The 24788-nt window shown below is 36.6% G+C and overlaps 2 protein-coding genes across 6 annotated transcripts in view; one reads left to right on the plus strand and one right to left on the minus strand.

Moving 5' to 3' along the window:
• The window catches only part of myt1lb (myelin transcription factor 1-like, b), an 81331-nt gene extending 57390 nt beyond the window's left edge, over window positions 1-23941 (plus strand). For 4 of the 5 annotated variants that reach the window (XM_065288102.2, XM_065288104.2, XM_065288100.2 and 1 more), the window contains 15 exons: window positions 899-1033; window positions 4531-4621; window positions 7685-7792; window positions 7900-8117; window positions 8881-9152; window positions 13375-13496; window positions 14454-14522; window positions 16372-16434; window positions 16515-16598; window positions 16716-16937; window positions 17310-17401; window positions 17754-17857; window positions 18222-18269; window positions 19472-19531; window positions 20510-23941. In XM_065288102.2, coding sequence (XP_065144174.2) covers window positions 899-1033; window positions 4531-4621; window positions 7685-7792; window positions 7900-8117; window positions 8881-9152; window positions 13375-13496; window positions 14454-14522; window positions 16372-16434; window positions 16515-16598; window positions 16716-16937; window positions 17310-17401; window positions 17754-17857; window positions 18222-18269; window positions 19472-19531; window positions 20510-20650 — 1829 coding nt within the window. In that variant the 3' untranslated portion in view covers window positions 20651-23941. The remainder of the gene's footprint in view (window positions 1-898; window positions 1034-4530; window positions 4622-7684; window positions 7793-7899; window positions 8118-8880; window positions 9153-13374; window positions 13497-14453; window positions 14523-16371; window positions 16435-16514; window positions 16599-16715; window positions 16938-17309; window positions 17402-17753; window positions 17858-18221; window positions 18270-19471; window positions 19532-20509) is intronic. The other variant, XM_065288101.2, reaches the window with a different exon arrangement.
• The window catches only part of psen1 (presenilin 1), a 187453-nt gene that overhangs the window by 147895 nt on the left and 14770 nt on the right, over window positions 1-24788 (minus strand). The window lies entirely within an intron of this gene.

Here is a 24788-nt window from a genome sequence, read left to right on the forward strand (position 1 = left end):
ACTATCGCGTTTAGTTTTGCGTGCGCACGTAACACTTTCACTTTCATGTGCGCACGCAATATATTCACATGCGCACGCGTTAGTTTCACGTGAGCACGCGAAACTAAACTTAAAAAAAAAAATTATGCACATGAAAGTTTCACGTGAACACATGAAACTAAACTTTATATTTTTTTTACTCCATTGTGACCTTAGGGGCTCAGTAATTAAACACATTATGTGTCATTCTGTGTAAAAAATAAATGAAAGAAACTGTTTTTAAAGTTATTAAATTTAATAAAAAATATATCTTAGTCTACAAAAATAAATTCAAACATTTAAGATCATGAGAAGCAGTCATTTTAGTCAAGTGGGCCTAAACTTTTTAGCAGTGTTGTTATTCTTTATTACAAATTTTCTTATAGAAAACAGTACACACACAAAATTATGAAAATAACTTAAATTAGTCCTAGTAAATTAAAACTTTAATCTATTATAGCATCATCAAAAAGCTATACTTTTTGGCTACATTTTGCACAACTAACATTTTGTCTAAACACATTTAAGATCAAAAGGTTTTTAAGATCAAAAGAACAACATCAGGAAAATAAGCAGTAGTGTAACTCTAATAATCTGTGCTTAATATTTTTGGATGAGAAGAAAGTCTTTGCACATGTCCCCTAATTTGTTGGTGTTTTGGATATATCCACCCCTAAATCATATGTACATACAAAACTTTACATGTCTGTCAGACGATCTAAGTGTGCAGTTCTTGGCCAGAATAAACTATAATGTGGACCAGACCTCATGCCAAAACAACATAACATCTGTGAAAGAAGTAAAAACACATAACAGTGATATTAATATATCAAATGCTTGTAATTGCTTACATGTTTACTTATCAATATTCTCTTTGTAGATTCTTCACGGTCAGGGAAGAAAGAAAGTCGGTGCCCGACGCCTGGTTGTGATGGGACAGGTCATGTGACGGGTTTGTACCCTCACCATCGCAGTCTGTCTGGATGTCCTCATAAAGACAGAGTCCCACCAGAAAGTAAGAACATCAACGCTTGTCCTGTTCACTTTGTATGCTTTGGTTGATTATTTGTCTGTCTGTTTGGTTTCTGTGGGACTGAGATTGTTTACAGTTACACACTTTGGTTCATTTTGCATGCTGTCGTACGACACACCACAAACTTCAAGCAAACATCTGGGTCATTCCTGCAGTTTTGAACACTCTATAAAAGTATTTCTATAATAGTGTGTAACAGCCTTTTAGAAATGTCTTTACACATTTTACACGATAAAAAGTATAGCTTCACTACAAAAACAAATATCTACCCAATGAAAAACATTACATTTTCATCAATAAATCAGTACATACAGTCAGTTTGAATTGTTTGTTGTGATTAAATGAACATGAAATTGCACTGGAAAGTTGGAGTGATTAGTTTAGTCTTTGCGTGATGGACACGAGCGATCTCAATATCACAGTCATGCATGAATGCATTTATTGTTTCTGTTGATAACTGTGATGGTATCCTAATGAAGGCTACTTTAATAAGCTGCTTAGATTTCTCATATTGTTTTAGACGCTCAATTAAATCCAGTTGAATAAACTGTTTAATAATTATAATCTGATGAAAGAGGACGGACGAGACGTTTGCTATGATTTCCACTCGCTCACCTTGTGCAACTCTTCCATTAAAGCCTCTTTTATGAGATTCATTAAAATGCAAAAAAGAATTGTGAGCGAGTTTTATTCACAAATGGACCAGATGGCAATCAAACTAACTGACGGCTTTGACAACAGACTGAAATTAGTTCACAAAAACATTTGCTTTAGCGCGTCCAGATGGCACAGAGTTTGTGAGCTGGCACTTGGGTGGCACAGAAAGGGCATTTTTACATGACCATCACTTTAGTTTGTACAGTGACGTGAAAGATGACAATGTCTAGCGTGTATGTTGAGTCATTGGGAGTTGATTTTGTCAATCATATCATATTATCATACAGTATTTGGAGATTTTCTGCTTATCATTCTCCTGCCAGTGGGAGTTCATGGAAGTCTCTTGTAAAATGTTTTTGGAAAGAAATTTGGCACATTCATAATAGAGAACGTTAACTTTTGTTATACACACTATTTACACTAGTTCCGCCCACCAATGTGTGGTTAGGCCGCTAAAGTTAAAAAGAAGACATGCAGAAATCAAATGCCTCAGTAGAGCATATGGCTCATAGATCTGGCTTTTGATGCAATGTCCTTGGTTCAAAGCTGCCTTTTCCCGACTTCAATCTTTTCCCCTTTCCTATCACACATCACATCAAAAAAGCATTTATTTTCAATAAAAATAAAGAATATGTTCAAAAAGTATAAACGAGTGGTTAATAAGAATAAAAGTATTGATTGGGTTGGGCTAGGGGTCAGTATAGGGAGGGCTTTTATTCTCCCATTAATGCAGCATTTAATAAATATAATAATTTACACGTATTGCAAATATAATTATTTTATTTATTAAATAAAACTGAACCCAGTCTCATGTAGATGCGTATAAATAGCACGAAGTGTGAAAAACGTGCAATACATATGCCAAATTCCACTTTGGTGTGCATATGATACGCCAGTCCTTCCCATTCACCTAAACGGCGCATCCTTTTTTGTCGTTTTATATATTGGTTTCTCAATTTTCGTTTGGGTTTAGGGTTAGATTTGAGATTTGCTTAAGGAGGTTATTTAATATACAGGTTTCTCCATGTTTTTGTCTATATTTAAGCCATGGTCGCTTGGAGTTGGGGTTAGAATTGGGGTTTGGGTTAGGATGTCATTTTTATATAACAAAAAGTTGTTATAACCCTAAACTCAAGCGAAAATGGTAAAAAAAGCAAAAAAATTGAGCAACCAATAAATAAAACGACAAAAAGATGCACCGTTTAATTAAGTAAATGGGAAGGACTGGCGTATCATATGCACGCCAAAGTGGAATTTGGCATTTGTATTGCACAATTTTCACACTTCGTGCTATTTATACGCAACTCCGTGAGACTAGGTTGGCACATCTATTAATGCTTCCCATTTACTTTGAATTGGTGATGTCATGCCTTGTGGAACTGAATTGTGGATCCGTCTGCGTCAAGTCAAGTTGTACATTTCTCAATTTTTCAAGCGCCAATGCATGCGTCAGATCATCTTACATTCTAAAAATGGCTGGGTTATTTTTGACCCATAATGGGTAAATATTGGAAAGAACACATGCTGGGTTAAAAATGACCCAATGTTGGGTTGTTATTATGCAACCATTGGGTATAATAACCCAAAAGTTGGGCTAACACAACCCAATATTGGATAAATTTTAACCCAACAGTGTGTTCTGTCCAATATTTACCCATTATGGGTCAAAATTAACCCATGCAGCCATTTTTAGAGTGTATGCAAATAGCCTAGTGCAGAGTCAGAGACATTTATGCAAGACCGGAAAACAGAGGAGCATGTGTAGCGGCCACTGTGATTGACTGTAGGCAACATTTCAAACACACCCTTCGTCAACCGTTAACATGTGAATGCACCGTAAGGATGTGATGATGAAGAGTGCAGATCTGCTCACTCCTGCCCGTCTTTTCTGTCCTCGACTCCGGCGGTCTGCTGATCTGTCATCATACTGGTGTCTACAGGGAGTGTAGACGGTGTTGGACAGTTGTGGTGAAACCAAAAGCACATTTATTACAGAAAGAAAAATAATAGATGTTCACATGTGAGAGATGTCATTTATCTGGCTGCTGATGTGACAAACCTACAGTATAAAGCACTGAAAGCATTATATACGAGGCAGCTTCAGTAGGTGATCACAGTCCAATCCAGATTCAAGGTTTTTGTTAAACCATCTGCATCATTCACATCTACTGTGCTGGCGAGTTAAAGAAAGAAAGAAGCAGATTTTACCTGCAACATCTTGCAGAACCCCATGAAATGACCTGATGGGGACAGCTTTTTGTTCTATTGTGATGTATTTGCAAATGGACGTATCCTTCTTGAAAGCCTGTAGTTGTTAGTTAATATATGATCTAGTTGCCAATATTTCATTATAACATGGATATAAGTGACACTATAGTCAAACAACTGCTATAGCAGAGAAACAATGACATTATCATACTGTTTTATCTGCCAACTATACCTTTGCTTTCCTTTTTCCGCTCTTAATGTATACAGTAAATGGCTTTACTGAATTAAAGTCTTGTTTTAATGTCTTTAAAGCTAGTAACCAGCAATCCAATTATACACTGCTAGCAAAACTGCCACTGAATAACCCACAATATAATGAAACGCAAAACAACAAACTGAATGGAGTGTTTGTGTCTTATTTGTTGCATGTGTCACGCTGCATGGTGCATGCGCTCGCAACCGTTCTTTCATTAGCAGTTTTCTTGCAAGCTGTTTGATGTCTTTGGTTGTGTAGCTCGCTGGTGATAATGACAGTGTTTCACACTAATGCAGATCACTAACTGTAGACCTCTAACTCTTAATCTTCCACCCTGTTTCTCACGCCTGCTGTCAAGTTCTTGCAATGTATGAAAATGTTCTTAAGTGCCCCACGCCTGGCTGCACGGGCCGGGGTCACGTCAACAGCAACCGGAACTCTCACAGGAGGTGAGTTACACTCCATCTGGAGCGCTCTTACCGGAGAAAGACAACCGGCTATTTATTATTAACCTCTTTGTGTTTTTCCTCGAAGCGCGGCTTATGTTTGTCCTTTTGCATTATACCTGATAAAGGGGACATTTCACAAGACTTTTTTTAAGATGTCAAATAAATCTTTGGTGTCCACTGAAGTTCTAGCTTCACAAAATTGCCACTTTGTATTAAAATGTGCCGTTTTTGGGTGTGTCCTTTAAAATGCAAATGAGCTGATCTCTGCACAAAATGGAAGTGCTGTGGTTGGATAGTGCAGATTAAGGGGCGGTATTATTATTAAAAGATCCCCTTCTGACATCACAGGGGGAGCCAAATTTCAATTAGATATTTTTCCACATGCTTGTAGAGAATGGGTTAACAAAACTTAGTTACTGGGTTGATCTTTTTCACATTTTCTAGGTTGATAGAAGCACCAGGGACCAGATTTTCATGATTTGTCCCCTTTAAAGCAGTAAAGTTCATTTACATTTATGCATTTAGCAGATGCTTTCATGCAAAGAGACTCGCAGTGCATCCAAAGTATACATGTTATCAGTATGTGTGTTCCCTATGAATCAAATCAATGACCTTTATCCTGGGTATTATACAAATCTAAAGTATAAACCTCGACATCTATCTCATTGTGCTCAGATCAGACTGCTTGTCGAGGAGTGCTGTGCAGTTAATTTAATTTTAATCTTTTGAAATTCCTATCGAAATAGGAGTGAGCTATATTGTATGTACAGACCAAAATAACAGAAACCTAACCACACAGCATCATGCTAAAAATAAATGCCCCTTAGCAACCGCATCAGAACACCCTAGCAACCACTCTGACTGCTTGGCAAGCAGCACTCACATTGCTGATGTTTTACAACCTTGCAGAGCATCACATTGTCGCCGTTGAAAGGTCTAAGTGTGGATTTCATTAGTCTGATTAAATCAGTCATGCGTTCTCTTCACACAGATATTTTGGGAGGGTGCCACGGTAAAGCTCTCAGCAGCTGCTGTAGGGAGCATCAGCTATTAGCACATCACTGACACCTCTCAGAGGATGAAACCCATGCACTCCAGACCCCTGAAATAAACACACACACACCTCGCATGTACTCACAAGAGTGAAAATATATTTCCTCTGGCCTAATAGCAACCTGGCAGCTTCATTTCTGTCATGAAAATTACTGCAACACACACATACACGCACATAGAGCAGCTTTTAAAGGGACACTCCACTTTTTTTGAAAATATGCTCATTTAGCATTAAACATTTGATTTTTACCGTTTTGGAATCCATTCAGCTGATCTCCGGGTCTGCCGGTACCACTTTTAGCATATTCACAATCCATTGAATCTGATTAGACCGTTAGCATCGTGCAAAAAACTACAACAAAGAGTATTTTTCCTATTTAAAAATTGACACTTCTGTAGTTTAAGGTGACCAGATTTCTAAAATGAAAACCGGGGACATGTCAAAATATCATTAAAATCTCATTTGTTGTTATCTATTAATTAAAAAATGGGGACAAAACTTTTTTTTTTGGTTTACTGCAAAAAATGACTTACTTCTTACTTAATAGTATTTTTGTCTTGTTTTCAGTACAAATATCTAAACATTCTTAAATCAAGATGCAAGATCCCCTAAGAATCTAGCTTTAAGACAAAAAAAATTAAATTAAAGTGAATTTGTGCTTAAAACATGCAAAAAAAATTCCTTGAATTAAGTGTTGGCAGATTTTTTGCTTGTTTTAAGCACAAATTTGATATTTTGGTCTAAAAACTAGACTTATTTTCTTAGGTCATTTTGCCCATCAAGAAAATGCATCTTGATTTAAGAATTTTTTTATATTTTTACTGAAAACAATAGAAAAATATTAATAAGAAGGTCATTTTTTGCATGTTTTTATTCAATTAATTGACCAATTTCTGTAGCCTAAATCTAATTTTTTCCTTTTTTATACAATGCACAGAGACATACCTCATCAAAAATGAGGTACTACTTCAGCTGATTTCATAGAATTGTAAACGTGAAGAACAGAAGGAATAATGCAAAATGTAAACATATTTAGCCTACACAAAACAAATGCTCAGTACCATAATCATTACACGTAAAACGGGGACATTTCTGGGACAGCTCCAGTCGGGGACAAAACACCAAAAAACGGGACTGTCACCGGGAAACGGGGACGTCTGGTGACCTTACTGTAGTTACATCGTGTACTAAGACCGATGGAAAATGAAAAGTTGAGATTTTCTAGGCCGATATGGCTAGGAACTATACTCTCATTCTGGTGTAATAATCAAGGACTTTGATGTTACGAATGATATTATGCAGCGCCTGAAAACTAGGGGAGCTGGAAAATGAGCATATTTTCAAAAAAGAGTGTCCCTTTAAGCACTGCACCTGTTTACAACTTCATACACTCTAAAATATACTGGTTTGCTTTCAACATGGTTTGGCCAAAAAGGGACACAACCAACCGCAAGGTTAAATTAACCTAGAAAAAGTCCATATTTGACCCAACTATGGGTTGAAAACAACTAAGCATTTTTGCAGTGTTTTAATCTTCATCGAAGGGTAACAAATGCATTATCATCAAAGGACCCTCACATATTTGGACATTTAAGCCATGCATGTTTAAAATGAATGAATGAATTGCATTATACACTTATATAGGGTTATTTTAAATCCAGCATTGGGTTAAATAGGCACAAACCCAACCCGATGGCTTTCAACATATGCTAGGTTGTTTTAAGCCTTTGTTGGATCAACTGTAAACATTTTCTGAGTTAGGGGTTTGTCCCTTAAGACTTAAAATGTGTGAGCAGTGTAACTATAGATGAGATTCATCCGATTAAAACAAAATAATTACAGAATGTTAGCGTTGTATTTGTGCAAACATTGTGCATGATGCTACATTTGTTGTTTGGTTGTATAATACATTTAACTTTACATAAAAATTTTTTTTTGTGATTTATCACAGATTGTTATTGTCTTGGTAAAATGTCTTTAAAAAGTCCTATATCTCTCTGTTTCTTCAGTCTGTCGGGCTGCCCGATTGCAGCTGCGGAGAAACTGGCCAAAGTCCATGATAAACACCAACCTTGTGACGGGACCAAATCAAGCCAGAGTTCAGACCGGGTCCTCAGGTAATCAACACATCCGCTGTGGTCCTTCAAACCAACACAAGTCTGAATTCAATGGTAACCTGATAAACCTCTGCTTGTTTAAGGTTTATTGTTCATTTTTATTTCAGACCCATGTGCTTTGTGAAACAGTTGGAAATTCCACAGTACGGTTATAAGAACAACGTCCCCACTACAACCCCACGCTCCAACCTTGCCAAAGAGTTGGAGAAATACTCCAAAACCAGCTTCGACTACAACGGCTTTGACAACCACAACGTCTACAGCAAACGGCAAACCGCCACGCCCAAAGTCCTCGGTCGAGACTCGCTGCCCAAAAGCGATGACGGTAAGACCTGAACGATCACGCGTGCTTTATAAAATCTGTGTGCATGCTCATCTGCTTGCATTTTCCTCACAGTCATATTGATTTATCCATTGATTAATGATAATATGTCCAACAAAGTTTTATTGCAAGATGAATGGTGAAAATAAACTGTATAAAAATGCCTCCGAGGTCTTCGACAGGGCTCGACTATATTTCTAAGGTATGGAAATGTATGGAAATGATCTGGAAGCAGATGCATGATGAATGAGGCGGTCGAGTCTGGATTTAGGGCTGATGTTAATTGCTATTCTGTGCGGATAACAGCGAGAACCACGGCCATCCTTTAATGAGAGGCAGGGAGAGTAAAAGTGAAGGGGAGATTGAAAGAGAGAGTTATGGCAATGGGACACCCGGTGGGAAATGCCACTTTGATGCCCAGCTGGTGGTTGTGTCTCATTGTGTCAAACTGAAAAGAGTCTCTGTGTCTCTCACCTACAGCTCCGCCCGAAACCCCTCAACCCCCCATCATTTACAGTCTCATAATAATACATTTACACAATATTCATTCCACAGGGATTTGACAACAGACTGCTATGTATGACATGGGTTTCTAACTGGCCCCCTTCACAAAGGACAGTATGTCATATTAGGACAGACAAAAAAAAGCTAATTATTGCCATGTGAGATATATGTAATTAGATACAATTAGTCGGAGATGTTACTAGTGGTTGGCCGGTCATACTATATATCCGCCATGTCAACATCACTCTGTCTATCCCACCAGCCAAGCGCTACTGCAAGAGTCCGAGCTCAGCGAGCAGCACCACCAGCAGCTACGGGCCCTGCAGTAGTCTGAGTTGTGGAGGGGGTGGAGCCGGGGGCGGAGCCAGAGGCGGAGAAAGCAGCGCCAGCAGCACCTGCAGCAAAAGCAGCTTCGACTTCACCCACGACTTAGAGGCGGCACACATGGCTGCCACTGCCATCCTCAACCTGTCCACTCGCTGCAGGGAGATGCCACAAAGCCTGAGTGGAAAACCACTGGAGATCTGCGCGCAGGTGTGTGTGTGTGTCCACTGTTATGTCTACAGATGTGATCATAATTAAAAGCCCTACTAGCACTAGTAAAAGAAAATAAGTAGCGCTTGCATGTGCACAATTTGCTGACATGATGCTATGGTATTGTAGGGGAGAGCGGGGTAAGTTGTCACACTGTTCATAACTCCAACACTAGAGACTCTATCTCAAAAATCAAATAGCCACTTTGTGTGATGACTTTTTCTATAGTCAACTTTCACATGTGGTCAAGATCGCTCTAATCTGACGTCAGCACAATTTTTTTTGCTTCAAAAGTAAAAAATTTGCACTTTAAATTTCATGCTATACAACTTTGTAAAAGGCATCTTTTGCACAAAATAGAATAGATAATATTCTGTCTTTTGATACTTTAGCTGACGTGCTATGTTGAGCTAATCCTGAGATTAAGCCAACATTAGCCCACATGTTAGTTTGGGGCAAGTTGTCTCAATGACTTTGGGGCAAGTGGTCACATGCTTTTCGAACTGGAAATAGTTAACTCCCGGTTATCCTTAACCCGGGTTAATGGAATCCTGGGTTATCTGTTTCACGTTTTACACTGTTCGGACTTAACCAGGGGTTAAAAGGTAACCCTGGGTATTCATAATCTGACGTTTCACACTTTGCATTCCTAAACCTTGGGTCAGGAGTCTCTAACCCTGCTCCTACACAGCTGTCTGTAATTATCAAGCAACCCTAAACACCTTCCTTAACTGCTTTAGCTTTGTTTTATTGGGGTCATGACATTCTAACCCTGCCTCCTTTCACACTGCAAGCGTTTGGCAGCACAATGTGGGGTTAACCCCAAAAAAGCAGGGCTAGCAGTGTTTCATAACCCAGAGTTAATTTCAGGAATAACCACGCTTCTAGATTAAAAGCAGGGTTTTATAACCTGGGTTAATTTCAGGGATAACCCCGCTTCTAAATTACAAGCAGGGTTTTATAACCCTGGGTTAAATTCAGGGATAACCCCGCTTCTACATTACAAGCAGGGTTTCATAACCCTGTGTTAAATTCAGGGATAACCCCGCTTCTACATTACAAGCAGGGTTTCATAACCCTGGGTTAAATTCAGGGATATCCCACTTCTAAATTACAAGCAAGGTTTCATAACCCTGGGTTAAATTCAGTGATAACCCGCTTCTACATTTACATTTATTCATTTAGCTGACGCTTTTATCCAAAGCAACTTACAATTGCTATATATGTCAGAGGTCACACGCCTCTTGGAGCAACTAGGGGTTAAGTTTCTTGCTCAGGGACACAATGGTGTGTCACAGGGATTCGAACCCGGGTCTCTCACACCAAAGGCGTGTGTCTTATCCACTGTACCAGATAACCCAGGGTTAAGCGCAGAGTGAAAGCCCTAGAGTAAATATTTCCAGTTCTGGTTTGAATTCAGTGTACTGTAAGCTTTTGGGACGCTTATTGACTCAGTGTGTGATTTGAAGCATCATCCATGTATGGTACTGGACGATTTAGGTAGGAGTTACAGATTCACATATTTTTTTCTAAACCTACTGTACCTCTAAACCTACTGTAACCCTTACACCGTCCTGATGATGTGATTATAGCATAATATGATTTGGCTAATTTATGACCCTGGAATATGAGTGAGGAATGATGTAAACCTACAGTCAGATGTTTAATGCTGATTTTTAGCAGTGATGCTAAGAATAAAATTCAACAGCATGCAGGAAAGAAGAGCAGATAATGTGTGGTGTGGAAATATGGAGATGCCTCAAGCAAAAGAAGTGAGGTCTCTCTCTCTCTCTCTCTCTCTCTCTCTCTCTCTCTCTCGTTTGCTCTCTCTCATGCTGTCTTTCTGCAGTGGAGAACAGGCTGAGACTGAGCTGGCCTGCAGCTAAACTCCTCTCCTTCTGTCATGGGCTCAGGGGTGTATGATGCTGCATTTCAATCTCTGTTCCTCATGTCTCCACCCACAGATGTCAGTAGATCAGTATATCTGAATATATGTGCAGTCTCTCACTGGCTCACTGTACAGCTGTTTAAGTATGACTGTGGTGTAGCAGACAAGATCCCATGAGATCTTCATATATCGCATACATTTTACCCAGTGAGGTGTCTAAAAGTCTTATGGGCATGTCAAACGTTATGTGGCAAGCGTCGAAATCGGCTACAGCTTTTCTCATGTGGTGGAACCGTTTTGTGCAGCATTTAGTGCAAACATGTTTATCTTCAAGGCTCCTCCTGTGAAGAGCCGTTTTCCGTGGAAGGGGCAGGATTTTGGGTTTACAAGCAAGGCATGCGCTTCACCTTTGTAACCGTCTTTGTTTTGATAGACACTAGCGGCTGCCGCGAACCGTGTGAAACACTCATTATTTATAGGGATGGCAAAAGCATTTTGCTATCTAAGATTAAGCAGTATTGCAAGGCATTGTGGTTACACATTCATTCAAAATTCTACTATATAGAGAAATGTGGCTTATAAATAAACTTCAATCGAATTTTTCAATATTATAAAGTATCAATACAAATTTTCTGGACCAATTGTTCTGTAGAGTCCAGATCAGGTGGTGGTCCCAGTCAAATCAGTCTTGTGACCAAATATCAGGACTCTCTCTCTCGCTCTCTGTGTAATTGGAGCAGCTTTATTCGGTGTGGCAGCAGGAAGTAGATCCATGGGAGGTGACCTCTTGGCCACTGTCACTTCCTCATAGGGTTGCCATAGTAACAGAGGTCAGGGTGACTGTAGGCTGTGACACCTCTCTTATTCCTCACTTATGAGCTGTGATTTCTATGACCATGCACACAAACAACCTTTAGTAGCCTATTGAACAGCTCATATCATTATTATAACATTATTAAACTGTATGTTCCCATTATTCCTGATCCTTCTCTTCTTCATCTCTTCTTACTGTAACTTTGTTCATCTTCCTCTGCTGGTCAGCTCTTTATCACATGTTTGAACACAAGCGTAAAGACTTAATGTCATATTTAAGGTAGGCTTAAACTTTCAGATGAAATGACGAGCCATCGTTTTATTTGACGTTTGTTTCATGAAATGGTTTATATTTGATGTAGTTGCCATCAATTCTGTCGTCACGATCTTACAGACATTTTTACAGTTAGTATCCCAAAAATAGGAGGGACCTGATATAATTCACAGTGTTAAGAGGTTTGAGAATATAAACAATACATTTGCATCACATTTGCATATGCGCAGCACACTCTCTCTCTCTCTCTCTCTCTCTTTCTCTCTCTCTCTCACTCTCTCTCTCTCTCTCTCTCTCTCTCTCTCTCCATACAGTGACATATTTTTTCTTTTTTATATCACGCTCTCTTTGTGCTGCTGGTCTGTTGAGGGTTGAAGGAGAGCAGAAATATATGTGTGCCCTCACATTTTTCAGGTGCTGTTGAGAAGGGCTTGCTCGATAACCTGAAACGTGAAAGGCATTACACACACCTATACACACACACACACACACACACACACATGCACACTTTTGTTGTGTCACATTACCACAGTGCCATCTAGTGTTTTCCAGCACTGAGAATCACTTAAGCTTTTCCTGAGCAGTGACTGTACGTCTCCAGTCTTTATTGTTTTAGTAACGTCTCTCTGTGAATCCTGCTGTTATAAAGGCATTTGTTAAAATATAAAAATTTAAAAAGTGATATTGCATGATTGACAGCTTCATTCTCATACAGTATCTTCTGCTGTTTGAGTTGTGAGGAACATTTCATTGATGTTTTTCTACAATTAACTTGCTGGTTCGGGAAATGATTGTGTATTTTTAAGTGAAAGACTTCAAATGTACATGGGAAAATCAAGATCCCTGTTATTGATGTTAATGACAGTGGTTGAACATAATGTATGTGATTCTATCAGTCTGAACAAGTCCATGATTTCCATCATGTCTATACTGATATTTAAAGTCTGAACGGGTCATTTTTAGTCTTAATTTTGATATAATTAAGATGATCCTGAACTCTGAAATTTTCCTTTTTTTTTTAAAAAAGCAAATGCTTTTGAGAGATACCTGTAGTTATATCAGCTTTTTCCAAAACAGATTGACTACTGGATGAACAAAATCATCCAATATTTGTAAAGTGAGATGTGTATGAATTGGCCAAAAAGATAGTCTTTAAGACCCCCCTTATACTGAACAGAAATAGCCAGAACAATGAGATTATGACATGAAAAACTAAAATTAATAAGTATTCGTCTCTCTCTTTACAGTCTGATGATCTGGATCCCTTCCATGACATTTTAGAAGATAGCACGTACGCTCCAGATGTCAATATTCCCAGTCCAAAACCAAAATTCCCACCTTGCAAAGAAAGCAAGAAGGATCTGATAATGTAAGTGATCTTCTGTGTGTCTCTGCCTCTTCTTGTGTTCTTCTGTATCTTCTCATTGTGCTTCAGAGCTTTGCACTTCATGCTACATAAAGTCAGGACACCAGAAGCTAGTGTGCTTATTTTCATCGCAGCAGTTCATGGCTTAGATTTGCTTAAGGATGTGATTCAGGAAACAGTCTTGCAGACAGTGAAGATAAACTGGAAACAATGAAATTGAAATGATTAAATCTATCTTAGATGTTTTGGCAACACTTTGTATTTACCCCGCCAATCAGATTTCAACTAATGCATAGACAATTACTTAACCCAACAGGTATAAAATATCTGTCAATGGTATACGCCTAATGCTTATGAAGGTGTTTTAATGTAATGTGGGGTCTAGATTAAAGTGTTGCAGTATTTTTTTATTATTATTATGTTTTGGATTTTGGCCTTTTATTCTGTCTATTTTTTCTGGAGACAGATGTCCAACACCAGGGTGTGATGGGAGTGGTCACGTTTCGGGTAATTACGCCTCGCATAGAAGGTGTGACTCATTTTCTCATGGTGGATTCAGTCGGATACATTTATTGTTTTCAGCTTACTTCAAATATACTGTCAGAAAGTCAGCAGACTGCCTCCACATTAACCCTTTGAATATACTAGCAGAAATATAATTGTAGCAAAAAGTTATGTGCGCAGTGATGCATTACCACCTTGGGTGTGCATTATTTTTGAATAATTCAACAGCCTGTCAATATATATATGTATATAAGGCATATACATATATATATATATATATATAGAGAGAGAGAGAGAGAGAGAGAGAGAGAGAGAGAGAGCAGATGCCTCTATTGCTTTTTTGCTTTTGTGAGTCTACTGTATGTGTTTTTGCTTTTTACTTGTTTACTTTGTGCTTTTAATGGCATTGTCTGACGACAGTTTGTTTTACTTACATCCATCTGCTTGATATTGTAGTCTTTCAGGTTGTCCTTTAGCAGATAAAAGCATTCGGAATATGATGGCCACCAACTCCCAAGAGCTCAAGTAAGAGTTAACAGAGCAACTGTACAGTACAGACATGCATCATTCTTAAAAACTGTGCCATTTATTACTGAGAAATTCAGGAAAAAAAATATTTTATTTCATCCACTGCAGACATGCATCTCCAGAAATTTAGAAAAGCTGTGAATCTTATGCCGCCTTCACGTGCTATCAATGTGTCTTGGAAAACTGTTATTTACAGTAAACACATAATGTACTCTAACAACAAGACTAACAACAAGAAGCTGTTGTGGATAAAAACTATTAAAGCGGCAGCAGAAATCCTTCTCTCATTTGAGGCCCGCCCATCTTGGGATCTTGGATATCAAAATTATTTCCAAAGTTTTTTGACGTGTTCATGTGCACATTTTAACTAGGAAACTCATATTTATAATAAATCTGATTGCACGTAAAGGAGGCATTATTACAGCCTAGCAAAATTGTTTTAAAAATATATATGTTAATATCTGATTTATCTTTAGAATTTTTTGTACTAACTTTGTTATACTGACTTTTTACTAACTGTTACAATATATTCAAATTGGGGTACCTTAACATAACTATAGCAAATATTATTAAGTCAACATTTGTGTACATAAAATACGACTTAAACGTAATAAAATACCCCAATGAATTTTTTTCTGTTTAATCCATGTGGTCAGAAAGACTTTGATGATGCAATTCCCTCAAAATTATATCAGAAAGATCAAAGCATTATAAAGGGGAAAATATTCTGTATTGCATAAAAAATGCATAAAAAATTCAAGGAAAAACTACACATAAGTAACATTAGGTAGAACTTAACATATTTACTTGATATTTAACTTGATTTATATACAATCTTAATCTAAAGTCTTCTGTTAAATATATCAGCGGTAAATCTTGGGGACACATGACAGTATTACTTTCAGCTATGTTATTTACTTGCAACAGTTTGTTCAAAGTTAAATTAACATTAAACATAAACAAGTCTTTGTCTTTAAAGAATAACAGCCTTATGCAAAGGATTCTGGGAACCAAATTCTGAAAGAAAAAACAGAAAAAGGTTGATGAGGATTTCTGGTTTCCAGAATGCTTTGCATGAGGCTGTTTTTTTTAGTTGTATTCTGTAAAGATAAAGACTTGTTAATGTTTAATGTTCATTTAACTTTGAACAAACTGTTGCCAGGAAATAACATACAAGTTACTGGCAACCAGCTGCATAAATTACAGCTAATTTTTTACATTGTATGTGCGGTTTACTTTAATTTTAGTCTAAAACTAATAGTCTAATGATGAGAGTTGGAGCATCAAAGTTTGACTTCACTTTGATTTCAATGTTTGATATTACTTAATATTAAATATATCAGAATTATATAATCAAAACTTTATGTATTTTTTTGTATAGCACATTTAAAAGCAACTCGTGTTGGCCAAAGTGCTTTACAATAAAGCAACATATAACCAAAACTAAAACAAACAAGACCATTAGATAAACCCCATCTATCTTACATCAAATGCTTGGGCAAGTAAGTGCCCTCTTAAAAGTGTTTTAAAATGACCTAACATCTGACGACCTAACATCTCATTCCAAAGGTGAGGGGCCGCAATCGAAAAGGCACGATCTCCTTTGCAGGATTTAGGGACCTTTAATAAAACAATGGCCGTATCGGAGAGTAAAACTGGACCATGCCCGAAATATACTCAGGTGCTAGACCTTGCAAGTAGGATGATTTTTAATGTAAAAAAAAAAACAGTAAATCACAATAAAATGCCTTCAGATGGGTTTTCACAGACTGGGTCAGAACTCAACACTGATTTCATTTAGAGTTCTTCTCATGCTGGACAGTAACAGGATGTATTTCTGTCCCAGGTGCTCGACCCCGGGCTGTGACGGCTCGGGACATATAACTGGCAACTACGCTTCACATCGAAGGTAAAGTACCAGCTTTAGACCTGAACTTCACAAAGACACACACAAACACACTGAGCTAACAGCTGTGTGTATATCATTAGTTTGTCAGGATGTCCACGCGCTCGAAAAAGTGGAATAAAGATTACTCACAGCAAAGAGGACAAAGAAGACCAGGAGCCAATCAGGTACAGACTGTCCCAGAACTTTTTGTGAAAATAAACCCATGCACGAAGGCATCTAAGGGCAAATGATCTGTTCACAATTTGTCAACTGAAAGTAATGGCTGTATTTCATGTTGGCAGGTGCCCGGTGCCCGGCTGTGACGGTCAGGGTCACATAACAGGGAAATACGCATCGCACCGCAGTGCGTCAGGCTGTCCTCTAGCGGCCAAACGGCAGAAAGATGGATATATCAACAGTTCCCAGTTCACATGGAAAGCTGGTAAAGCAGAAGGAATGGCGTGTCCCACTCCGGGCTGTGATGGATCTGGACACGTCAGTGGCAGTTTCCTCACCCACAGAAGGTTCTTATATTGTCTATTATATTTAACAGAAAATTAGTTGAAGAAAAGCTTTTACATGCTACTGTAGCTTGCAAAGAATATGATAAAACATGTCTCATCACACAATATAAAATGCATTATTTGCATTATTTTCTATTTATATTATAAAAAAAAAGACTTTACAAAGACATGATTGAGTTACCAGGCTGTTTAACATACAAACAGAACATTAGAGACATGGTTACAATGCTTGAGGTTAGAGCGCCCTCTGGTGCTCAGGTGATACTGTGATGATAATAATGATGATTTTTATATCCTTTTTGTTGTCAAACAACATGTCAGGATGTTTTGTGTGAGTAATCCATGTTCTGTGTTTGTATGTCATTGTTTTAGTCTCTCTGGTTGCCCACGAGCCACAGCGGCCATGAAGAAAGCCAGACTATCAGGGGTGGAGATGCTCACAATTAAACAGCAATCAAGCAACGGTAACATCATCATCATCATCTATCACCTTTGATGTTGTTTTTCCTCATAAGTTATGTGTTACTTTTATTTCATGTGTTATCCAAAATATTAAGATATATTTGATTGCCATATAGTAAAATTGACCCTAGTGACATTTTATTTTCAATTAGAAAATTTCCATTGTATGCAATTTATTGGCCTATTATTGTACTGTATTGTGCATGATGTAAAAAAAACCTCTCAAGTGTATGTTATATTGTTATAGTCACAGCTATAGAAATCCTGTCTAACAAAGCTTTGCACCCATGACTGCATTTTCATTATAGCACAGCCTCTCGTACCTAGTATGTATTTTGTATGTTTTCTCCACAGGTTTAGACAGCGATAGAGAAGTTAAACAACTAAATGAAGATATTGAAGATTTAAATGAAGCTAATTCACAGGTGGAGGCAGATATGATCAAACTTAGAACACAGGTAAGGGAAATAATGTGATGATACTTTGTGTATATGTTTTGACTTAAACTCCAGTGCTGATTCACTTAAATCACGTTCATAAAGACAGCATTTCTTTACTTTAATGCATGTGTTTTGCTGGATGTAGTTAGTCCTGAATATCTGTTCATTTTCACATTCTCATTATTAAAAATCTCCAATGCATCTCTTACACATCAGAACAGCTAAAAGGATATTTCTGATTTGGTTATCAAACATATATCATGTCACATTCTAATAACCTGTCAATCAAATCAAGATAACGCATTATATTCTTATACAGTACAGTATGAGTAGGGTCTTAGATTACAATAAAATGAACATATCTGGACATTCATCTCTACAGATTACAACAATGGAGTCAAATCTGAAGTCCAGAGAGGAAGAAAACAAGGTGATTGAACAGCAAAATGAATCTCTGCTGCATGAGCTGGCCAACCTCAGCCATTCTCTGATAAACAGTTTAGCTAATGTCCAGCTATCTCATATGGTAAGGGCTGCCACCCCAAAACAGATAGAGGACAAGTTACCTCTAGAGTTAATCTTCTGGACTGGGTCATTTAACTAGAACACAGGCGAAAAGTGGTAGGATCCTATCGATCGATTTAAAATAAAAGAATAAGAATAAAACAACCCCCACGGTGCTCAAATTACTACCCCAATTATTAGTACTGCTCTTAGTTATCTTCCCTAATGTAAAGCACAACATTATTTCAACCTTGTCACACTAAAATTAGAAATGATACAATTTGCATATTGAGTATGTTCTTTAGTACACATTATGGGAAATAAATTAAGTCAGCAATAACTGACAACAGGTCGTTGAATTATAAGAAAATAATGCACACCCAAGGTGGTAATTATTATTATACCACGTTACCAAAAAATTTACTTTGGTGCCTATTTTTAAGACATTTTAAAGGTTAGGTGTGCGATTATAAAAAAAAAATCAACACCCATGGAACATTTCTCAACCAATCAGAATAAAGCATTCAACAGCCCTGTGGTATAATAAACCATATATATATATATGTTTTTTTTTTTTTTTTTTTAAACATGGTCTGTGCAGCAACCATTATTGTTACTATATTGGAATAATGATTTAACATTACACATGTCAAAAAGATCAAACCATTATTTTTAAAGGGGAGAAATGTCACAAAATAACGTAAAAGTGAAGACCAAGACAAATTTAGTTTTTTGGTAATTTTCATTTCACAAATAATGTGACTATGCTCTGTATCTTTGATTCAATTCAATGAATACAGAATTTATTGGATTACAGAAACTGGGGATACGTTTATATGTAGAAATTCATAGCTATGTGTTTGAAATATATAAAGCATAAGCATAAACATTAATTAGTTCTTAATAATTACTGAAACAAAGCATTATTAAGTTATTTGTGTATTGCTTTTAAAAAAGACATAGTATACAGATTTCATATCATTTACTAAAATTCAGACTAGATCGGATGAAAAATTTCTGATATAAAATACAATAAAATCATTAATATTAGCCCGTATGTTTTTAAATCCAGATGTGGCCAGGTCTTCTTTGTAATGTTTTGAACATGTTGTTTGCATTTCTCTCTAGAAATCATCACTTCATAAAGAGCCCAATAGAAATAACAGCTGTTTACAGCTTCATCAGAGAGTAAGAGCTTTATTTCACACTATAATACTCTTCTTTACCTATCTGTGAATGTTTACACTTTATTTTAAGGTCTCCTTGTTACAGTTTAATTTTATAATGAAGTACTAAGTAATATTAATTAATAACAACATGTACTAAAATAAGGTTAGAGTGAGCTGCTTGTAATTATGCATAAATAACTGTTATTAGTAAGTACACAAAGACAATTTAAAGGGATAGTTCACCCAAAAATTAAAATTCTGTCATCATTTACTCACTTTCATGTTGTTTCAAACCCGTATATATTTCTTTATTTTGATGGACACAAAGGAAGATATTTTGAGGAACCGATCAGAAGCCCCATTGACTTCCATAGTATTCTTTCATCCTACTTTGGAAGTCAGTGGGGCTTCAGATCTGTTTGGTTAAAATCATTCCTCAAAATATCTTCCCTTATCTTTATAAGAACAAAGAAATATATCAACATAAGATATAACAAACAGTTTTGAGCACCATTGACATCCATAGTGTTTTTCATACTATGGAAGTCAATGGTGCTCCTGCTTGAGGGTGTGTTAATGATGATATAACTGTCCATTTTATTTATTACCTTTAATGATTATATACAGTATATATTACTATGTTTGTACTGTAGCTCTGGGGCTACTGCATTATGCACTTTAAATATTATTAGCTTGTGTTAAAAAAAAGGTTATTAGTTTATCCAGGTTCTGTTTGTTTGTATTGGTTATTCTTGTAATTAGGGGTTTCCTTTCTGTAAGTGCCATGTCAAACGTCCTGCATCTAAACACTCACAAGACTTAAATGAAAACATTTCAAATTCATGTCGTTTCAGCTTCTCCAAAATTAATACTCTGCTACTGTGATTGACACTGAGAACGTGAACTGGAATTCAAAAGCCCCACAACCCTGACTCATATCTGCTTCAGGGTGATGGTGATGGCAACTCTGACACTCACTTATCTTTGTGTTTCACAGGAGCCAATGAACGAAGAGAACTTTGATGCTTATGTCAGCACACTAACGGACATGTACACAAACCAAGAGCAGTATCAGTGTCCGGAGAACAAGGCCCTGCTGGAGAACATTAAACAAGCGGTACAAGGCATTCAAGTGTAGCTTCTCTGCTAATGAACGGGAAGGAATACAGGGGACAAAAGACAATTCCAGAAAAATGGGATGCATCATATTGTGTGTCAGTGTTAAATACATACGTTCTTTAAAAAAGTCAATGGTCAAGTGTTATGCTGACTATGAATATGATTTTTCTTTGGACTTGCAGTATTTTTTGGCCTTGCTTAAAAAAATTACAATGTGCAGAACAATCTGCGGTTTTTGGAAATATTCACATTTTGTACGTTTTCATATGGACTAACATGGTGTGAAGTCATCTTTCTCGCTGCTCATTAATGCACCTTTTAGTGTATATTTCTGAAAAGTAATGCAACCTTTACTGAATATACATTCTTTTAAAATGCTTGCTGAGAGAGGATTGCAGAGAGAAGTCGGAGGTGAAGTGTGTCATTTTGCAACGTTTTAAAACACTAAACAATGCTAAATACTTTCACTGTGATTTTTAATGCTGAAGCAGGGGACCAAAATTGGCATGTCTCCATTTCTGAACCACCCACGCTTCGTCAGAAATCGTTTACTGTGACAATTACATGAAGTACTCTCAACTTTATTGTTAAAACAACTATAATTTATAACAATATAATTATAGTATGTGTGGCTGCACTATATAAAGTACGGTAAATACATTTAGACATACTGCATCCACCATGTCGTGTGACCTGTATGTTTTTGAACTGTGATGTAATCAGAGCAACTACGACCATAACTTACATCTGCGTTGTAAGCAGAATAAAGCATGTGCTTAAAATCTCAAAAAATTAGGAAATGATTATATTTTGCCCATAAAACTAAGTAAGAGATAAAAAGATGCTTAATTGATTTTGAGGTTGCATGCAAAATCCACTTGGCTCAAAAATCCGAGGGGGCACGTGCCCACTCAGTTACAATGGGCGTGACACCTATGCCCCGGCCAATGAGCATTAAGCTTTGTTTTTTTCCATCTTGCTTTTCATCAACACAGTCTCTCTAGTGCAACTGAGCCTGCCTTCAAAATCTGACAAGCCTGTTTAGCCATCCCAAAAGGTTTTTTGGCACACCTCAATGTGACATCAGAGCAAGTTAGACATACCTCGGAAACTTTTTTATATTCACTAGTTGGAATTTGGCAACTCCTCATCTCACATGGCCTCACGGGATAGTAAAGTGTCCATCAAATGCATGCATAAACCATGGTTTTACTACAGTAAAAAAATGTGGTTACTGTAGTAAAATCATCATTACTCAAAAATAACCATGGTTTTGATTTTCAAAAACCATAGTTAAACTACGGTTACTGTAGTAAAACCATGGGTTTGCTTATAGAAATCAATACACCAAAAAACATGGTTACTACATATTTTTACCTAAAAAAGCACGGTTCATTTTTGTAAGGAAAGGTCATGAATCTTTGTTGAGAGTTGATTTTTAATCAGATATATAAATAAAGGAAACTGTTCATAATGTGCAGTGTGGCTCCTCAGGACCAGCATTAAAAACCACTGAAAGTTTTTTTTTTTGCCCAACCAGCCAAACAAAAAGAAATCATCTCATGGGTTTTAGGCAACAAACCTGTTTGTGTAATCAATAGTTAGTAAGGAATTTCCAAATCCTTTTCGAAAGTCATTGTTATTGCAAATTCTTTTAGCAGTTGTGGTAAAATTACACACTTTACTTTTGCAAATGCAAAAACTACAAATTGTATTAATAATTTTACCTATGATTTAAAAAAAGTGAAAGTTAGAGTTAAAAAGAAAAGATCATGTGAATCATTCATTGTAAACATCATGACACATCTATTGGTGCAGATCCTGTTCCTTTGCAAATGTGCTAAAAAGATGTTTTGTTTATTTAATAGAAAAACATTGTCATTTAAACTGCATTAATGTGATGGCAATAGCTCGCTAAATCACTCATTACACCATATGCATTTTTATTCGGTATCTGCTTGAAGTAACAGTAGCCAAAATCAGACTGTCTCAGCAATATATGAACTAACCGTGTGTTCGAAAAAGAGATGCACTCAACGTGATGGAAACAGTTTGGGTATATGCAATTTTGTGTTTGTACAGTGGAAGCTACAGAAACTTTTTTCTATATGTAAATGATTGATTTTTATAGAAATCTTTTAATATAAAAGTTTTAAAAGAAAGAAAACATGGACAATAAGTTGAGAGACAGGCGAGAGTTTCATTGTGTTTCTGTACAGTGCTGCACAAGGACGCTTATGTTTCCATGTTCGGATGTTTGTATGAAAACAGAAAGGATTTGTAAAGAGTATATGGACAATGAGAGCAGGACCTACAGGGTTTTATCCCCACTTTAGTGCCAGAAGACTATTTGCACTTGTCTGAGAGATTTATCCAACCTTTGCTTGATGTGCAATCTTCAGGTGTCTCTTTGGCACGCGCCTGGAAGGCGTAATGACGGACATTTAGAGGTTTGTTGAGAGATTACAGGGATTCGACGGGACAATATCTTTATTGTGAATTTAACATATGATGCTAGCTCATTTCGTATGATCTATATCATGACAAAATAATCCCCAGGCACTTTATGTCTAATCACTGTACAGTCAATAAAGAGTAATCAATCAAAAATAAGTGAAGAAAAAATCTCCTGATACGATGGGGTCGGAGTCTAAAGTAGAATTTGGGGTTGTTGCAGAAATATGCGACCCTGATTTCCATTGTACTAATAACTGTAGCAACCTTGTTAATACCTTATTGAGAGCGAATGGGAAGGTGCTTGACTTTCACTGGATCTCGTACTAATCTGTCCTTTATGGGACTACATTATTCATGATTGCACAGAATCTCGTCTGCAGCTTTTTGCCGATATAGCAATGCTTTCAAAAAAGAATTAAATCATTTTTGATTATAAAGTAATTGAAATTGAAGCACAAACATTCAGATCATTTACTGTCATTTAAAAAAAAGATATCCGTGACTCAAGGTAATGCAAAAAGATGTCACGTGTTATAATGCCGAATTTTTATATGAATTATTGTGAATTCATGAGTTCATTTAATCGAAATTCTTCATTTCGAGGTTGAATTGTTTAATCATGAATGAAGACAGGATTTTGTATAAACTATTGTGCTCGATGTGGAACTGGAGTTTGACTTATTTTTGTACGACACAGCATGAATTTGTTGACATTTTAATTTTAATATAAATGTGTGAGATCACAAGTTGCTGTGATTTTTTCATTTTTAAAAATTGTGAAATTTGTACAATATTTGTCATGGCTGGACGTTGACACATCATACTCTAAATAAAGACAAATGGTGTTGCCACAGACTGAAGTAAATGTATAATAAAATAAAACTTTCATTGTATGTGAATTACAACAACATTTGTAAACTTTCAGACCAGATACTGTTATAACTGAACTCAGCCTGGCAACTGATCTTTTCTGCCATATTATATCAAAATATATAAATATTATATATTAATATAATATATTTTATGCCAGTTTATCAATTCATTATTTATGCCAACATAATAGCAAAGTTTTATCAGCAAGCATGCAATTCCCTCTTTCAATTTCATTTAATTTTGTTTATAATGTATTTATACATTTTTAATTGTTGTAACATAACATCACTATGTTGGATTTTACACATTCAGTTATCATCCTATTGCCTAAATGGATACTAAAACAATGTTTATGTCATTAATGTAAAACTTCTTGATTTTTGCAATCCATTTCAATCAATGAACCACAAGTTAAAAATCACAGAACAAATAGCTATTAGTTCAATCATTACACGCTCTAAAAATGTCTGGGTTATTTTTTACCCTTGTTGGGTAAATATTAAACAATAACCCATGTTTGGTTGTTGTTATGCAACAATGGGTTATAACAACCCAACATTGGGTCAATTTTAAACCAAAAGTGTGTTCTATCCAATATTTACCCAACATGGGTCAAAATAGAGTGCATTTAAAATTAATGCTTAAATTTTGGTAATAACTATGTTATAACTGAGTATCCCATACAGTTGCTGTGCCTATTTATGCTATGCCCTAAATGTACTGTTTTGGTTATGGGAAAGTACAAACATTTCAGTGTGGAGCAAAAGAGTATGCAAGTAAGGGGACATACTAATGTGTAACAATAGTAACCTAGTATTTAAGACAGA

The sequence above is a fragment of the Paramisgurnus dabryanus genome, chromosome 17 (assembly GCF_030506205.2).
Source record: "Paramisgurnus dabryanus chromosome 17, PD_genome_1.1, whole genome shotgun sequence".
In the NCBI taxonomy this organism is placed as follows: domain Eukaryota; kingdom Metazoa; phylum Chordata; class Actinopteri; order Cypriniformes; family Cobitidae; genus Paramisgurnus; species Paramisgurnus dabryanus.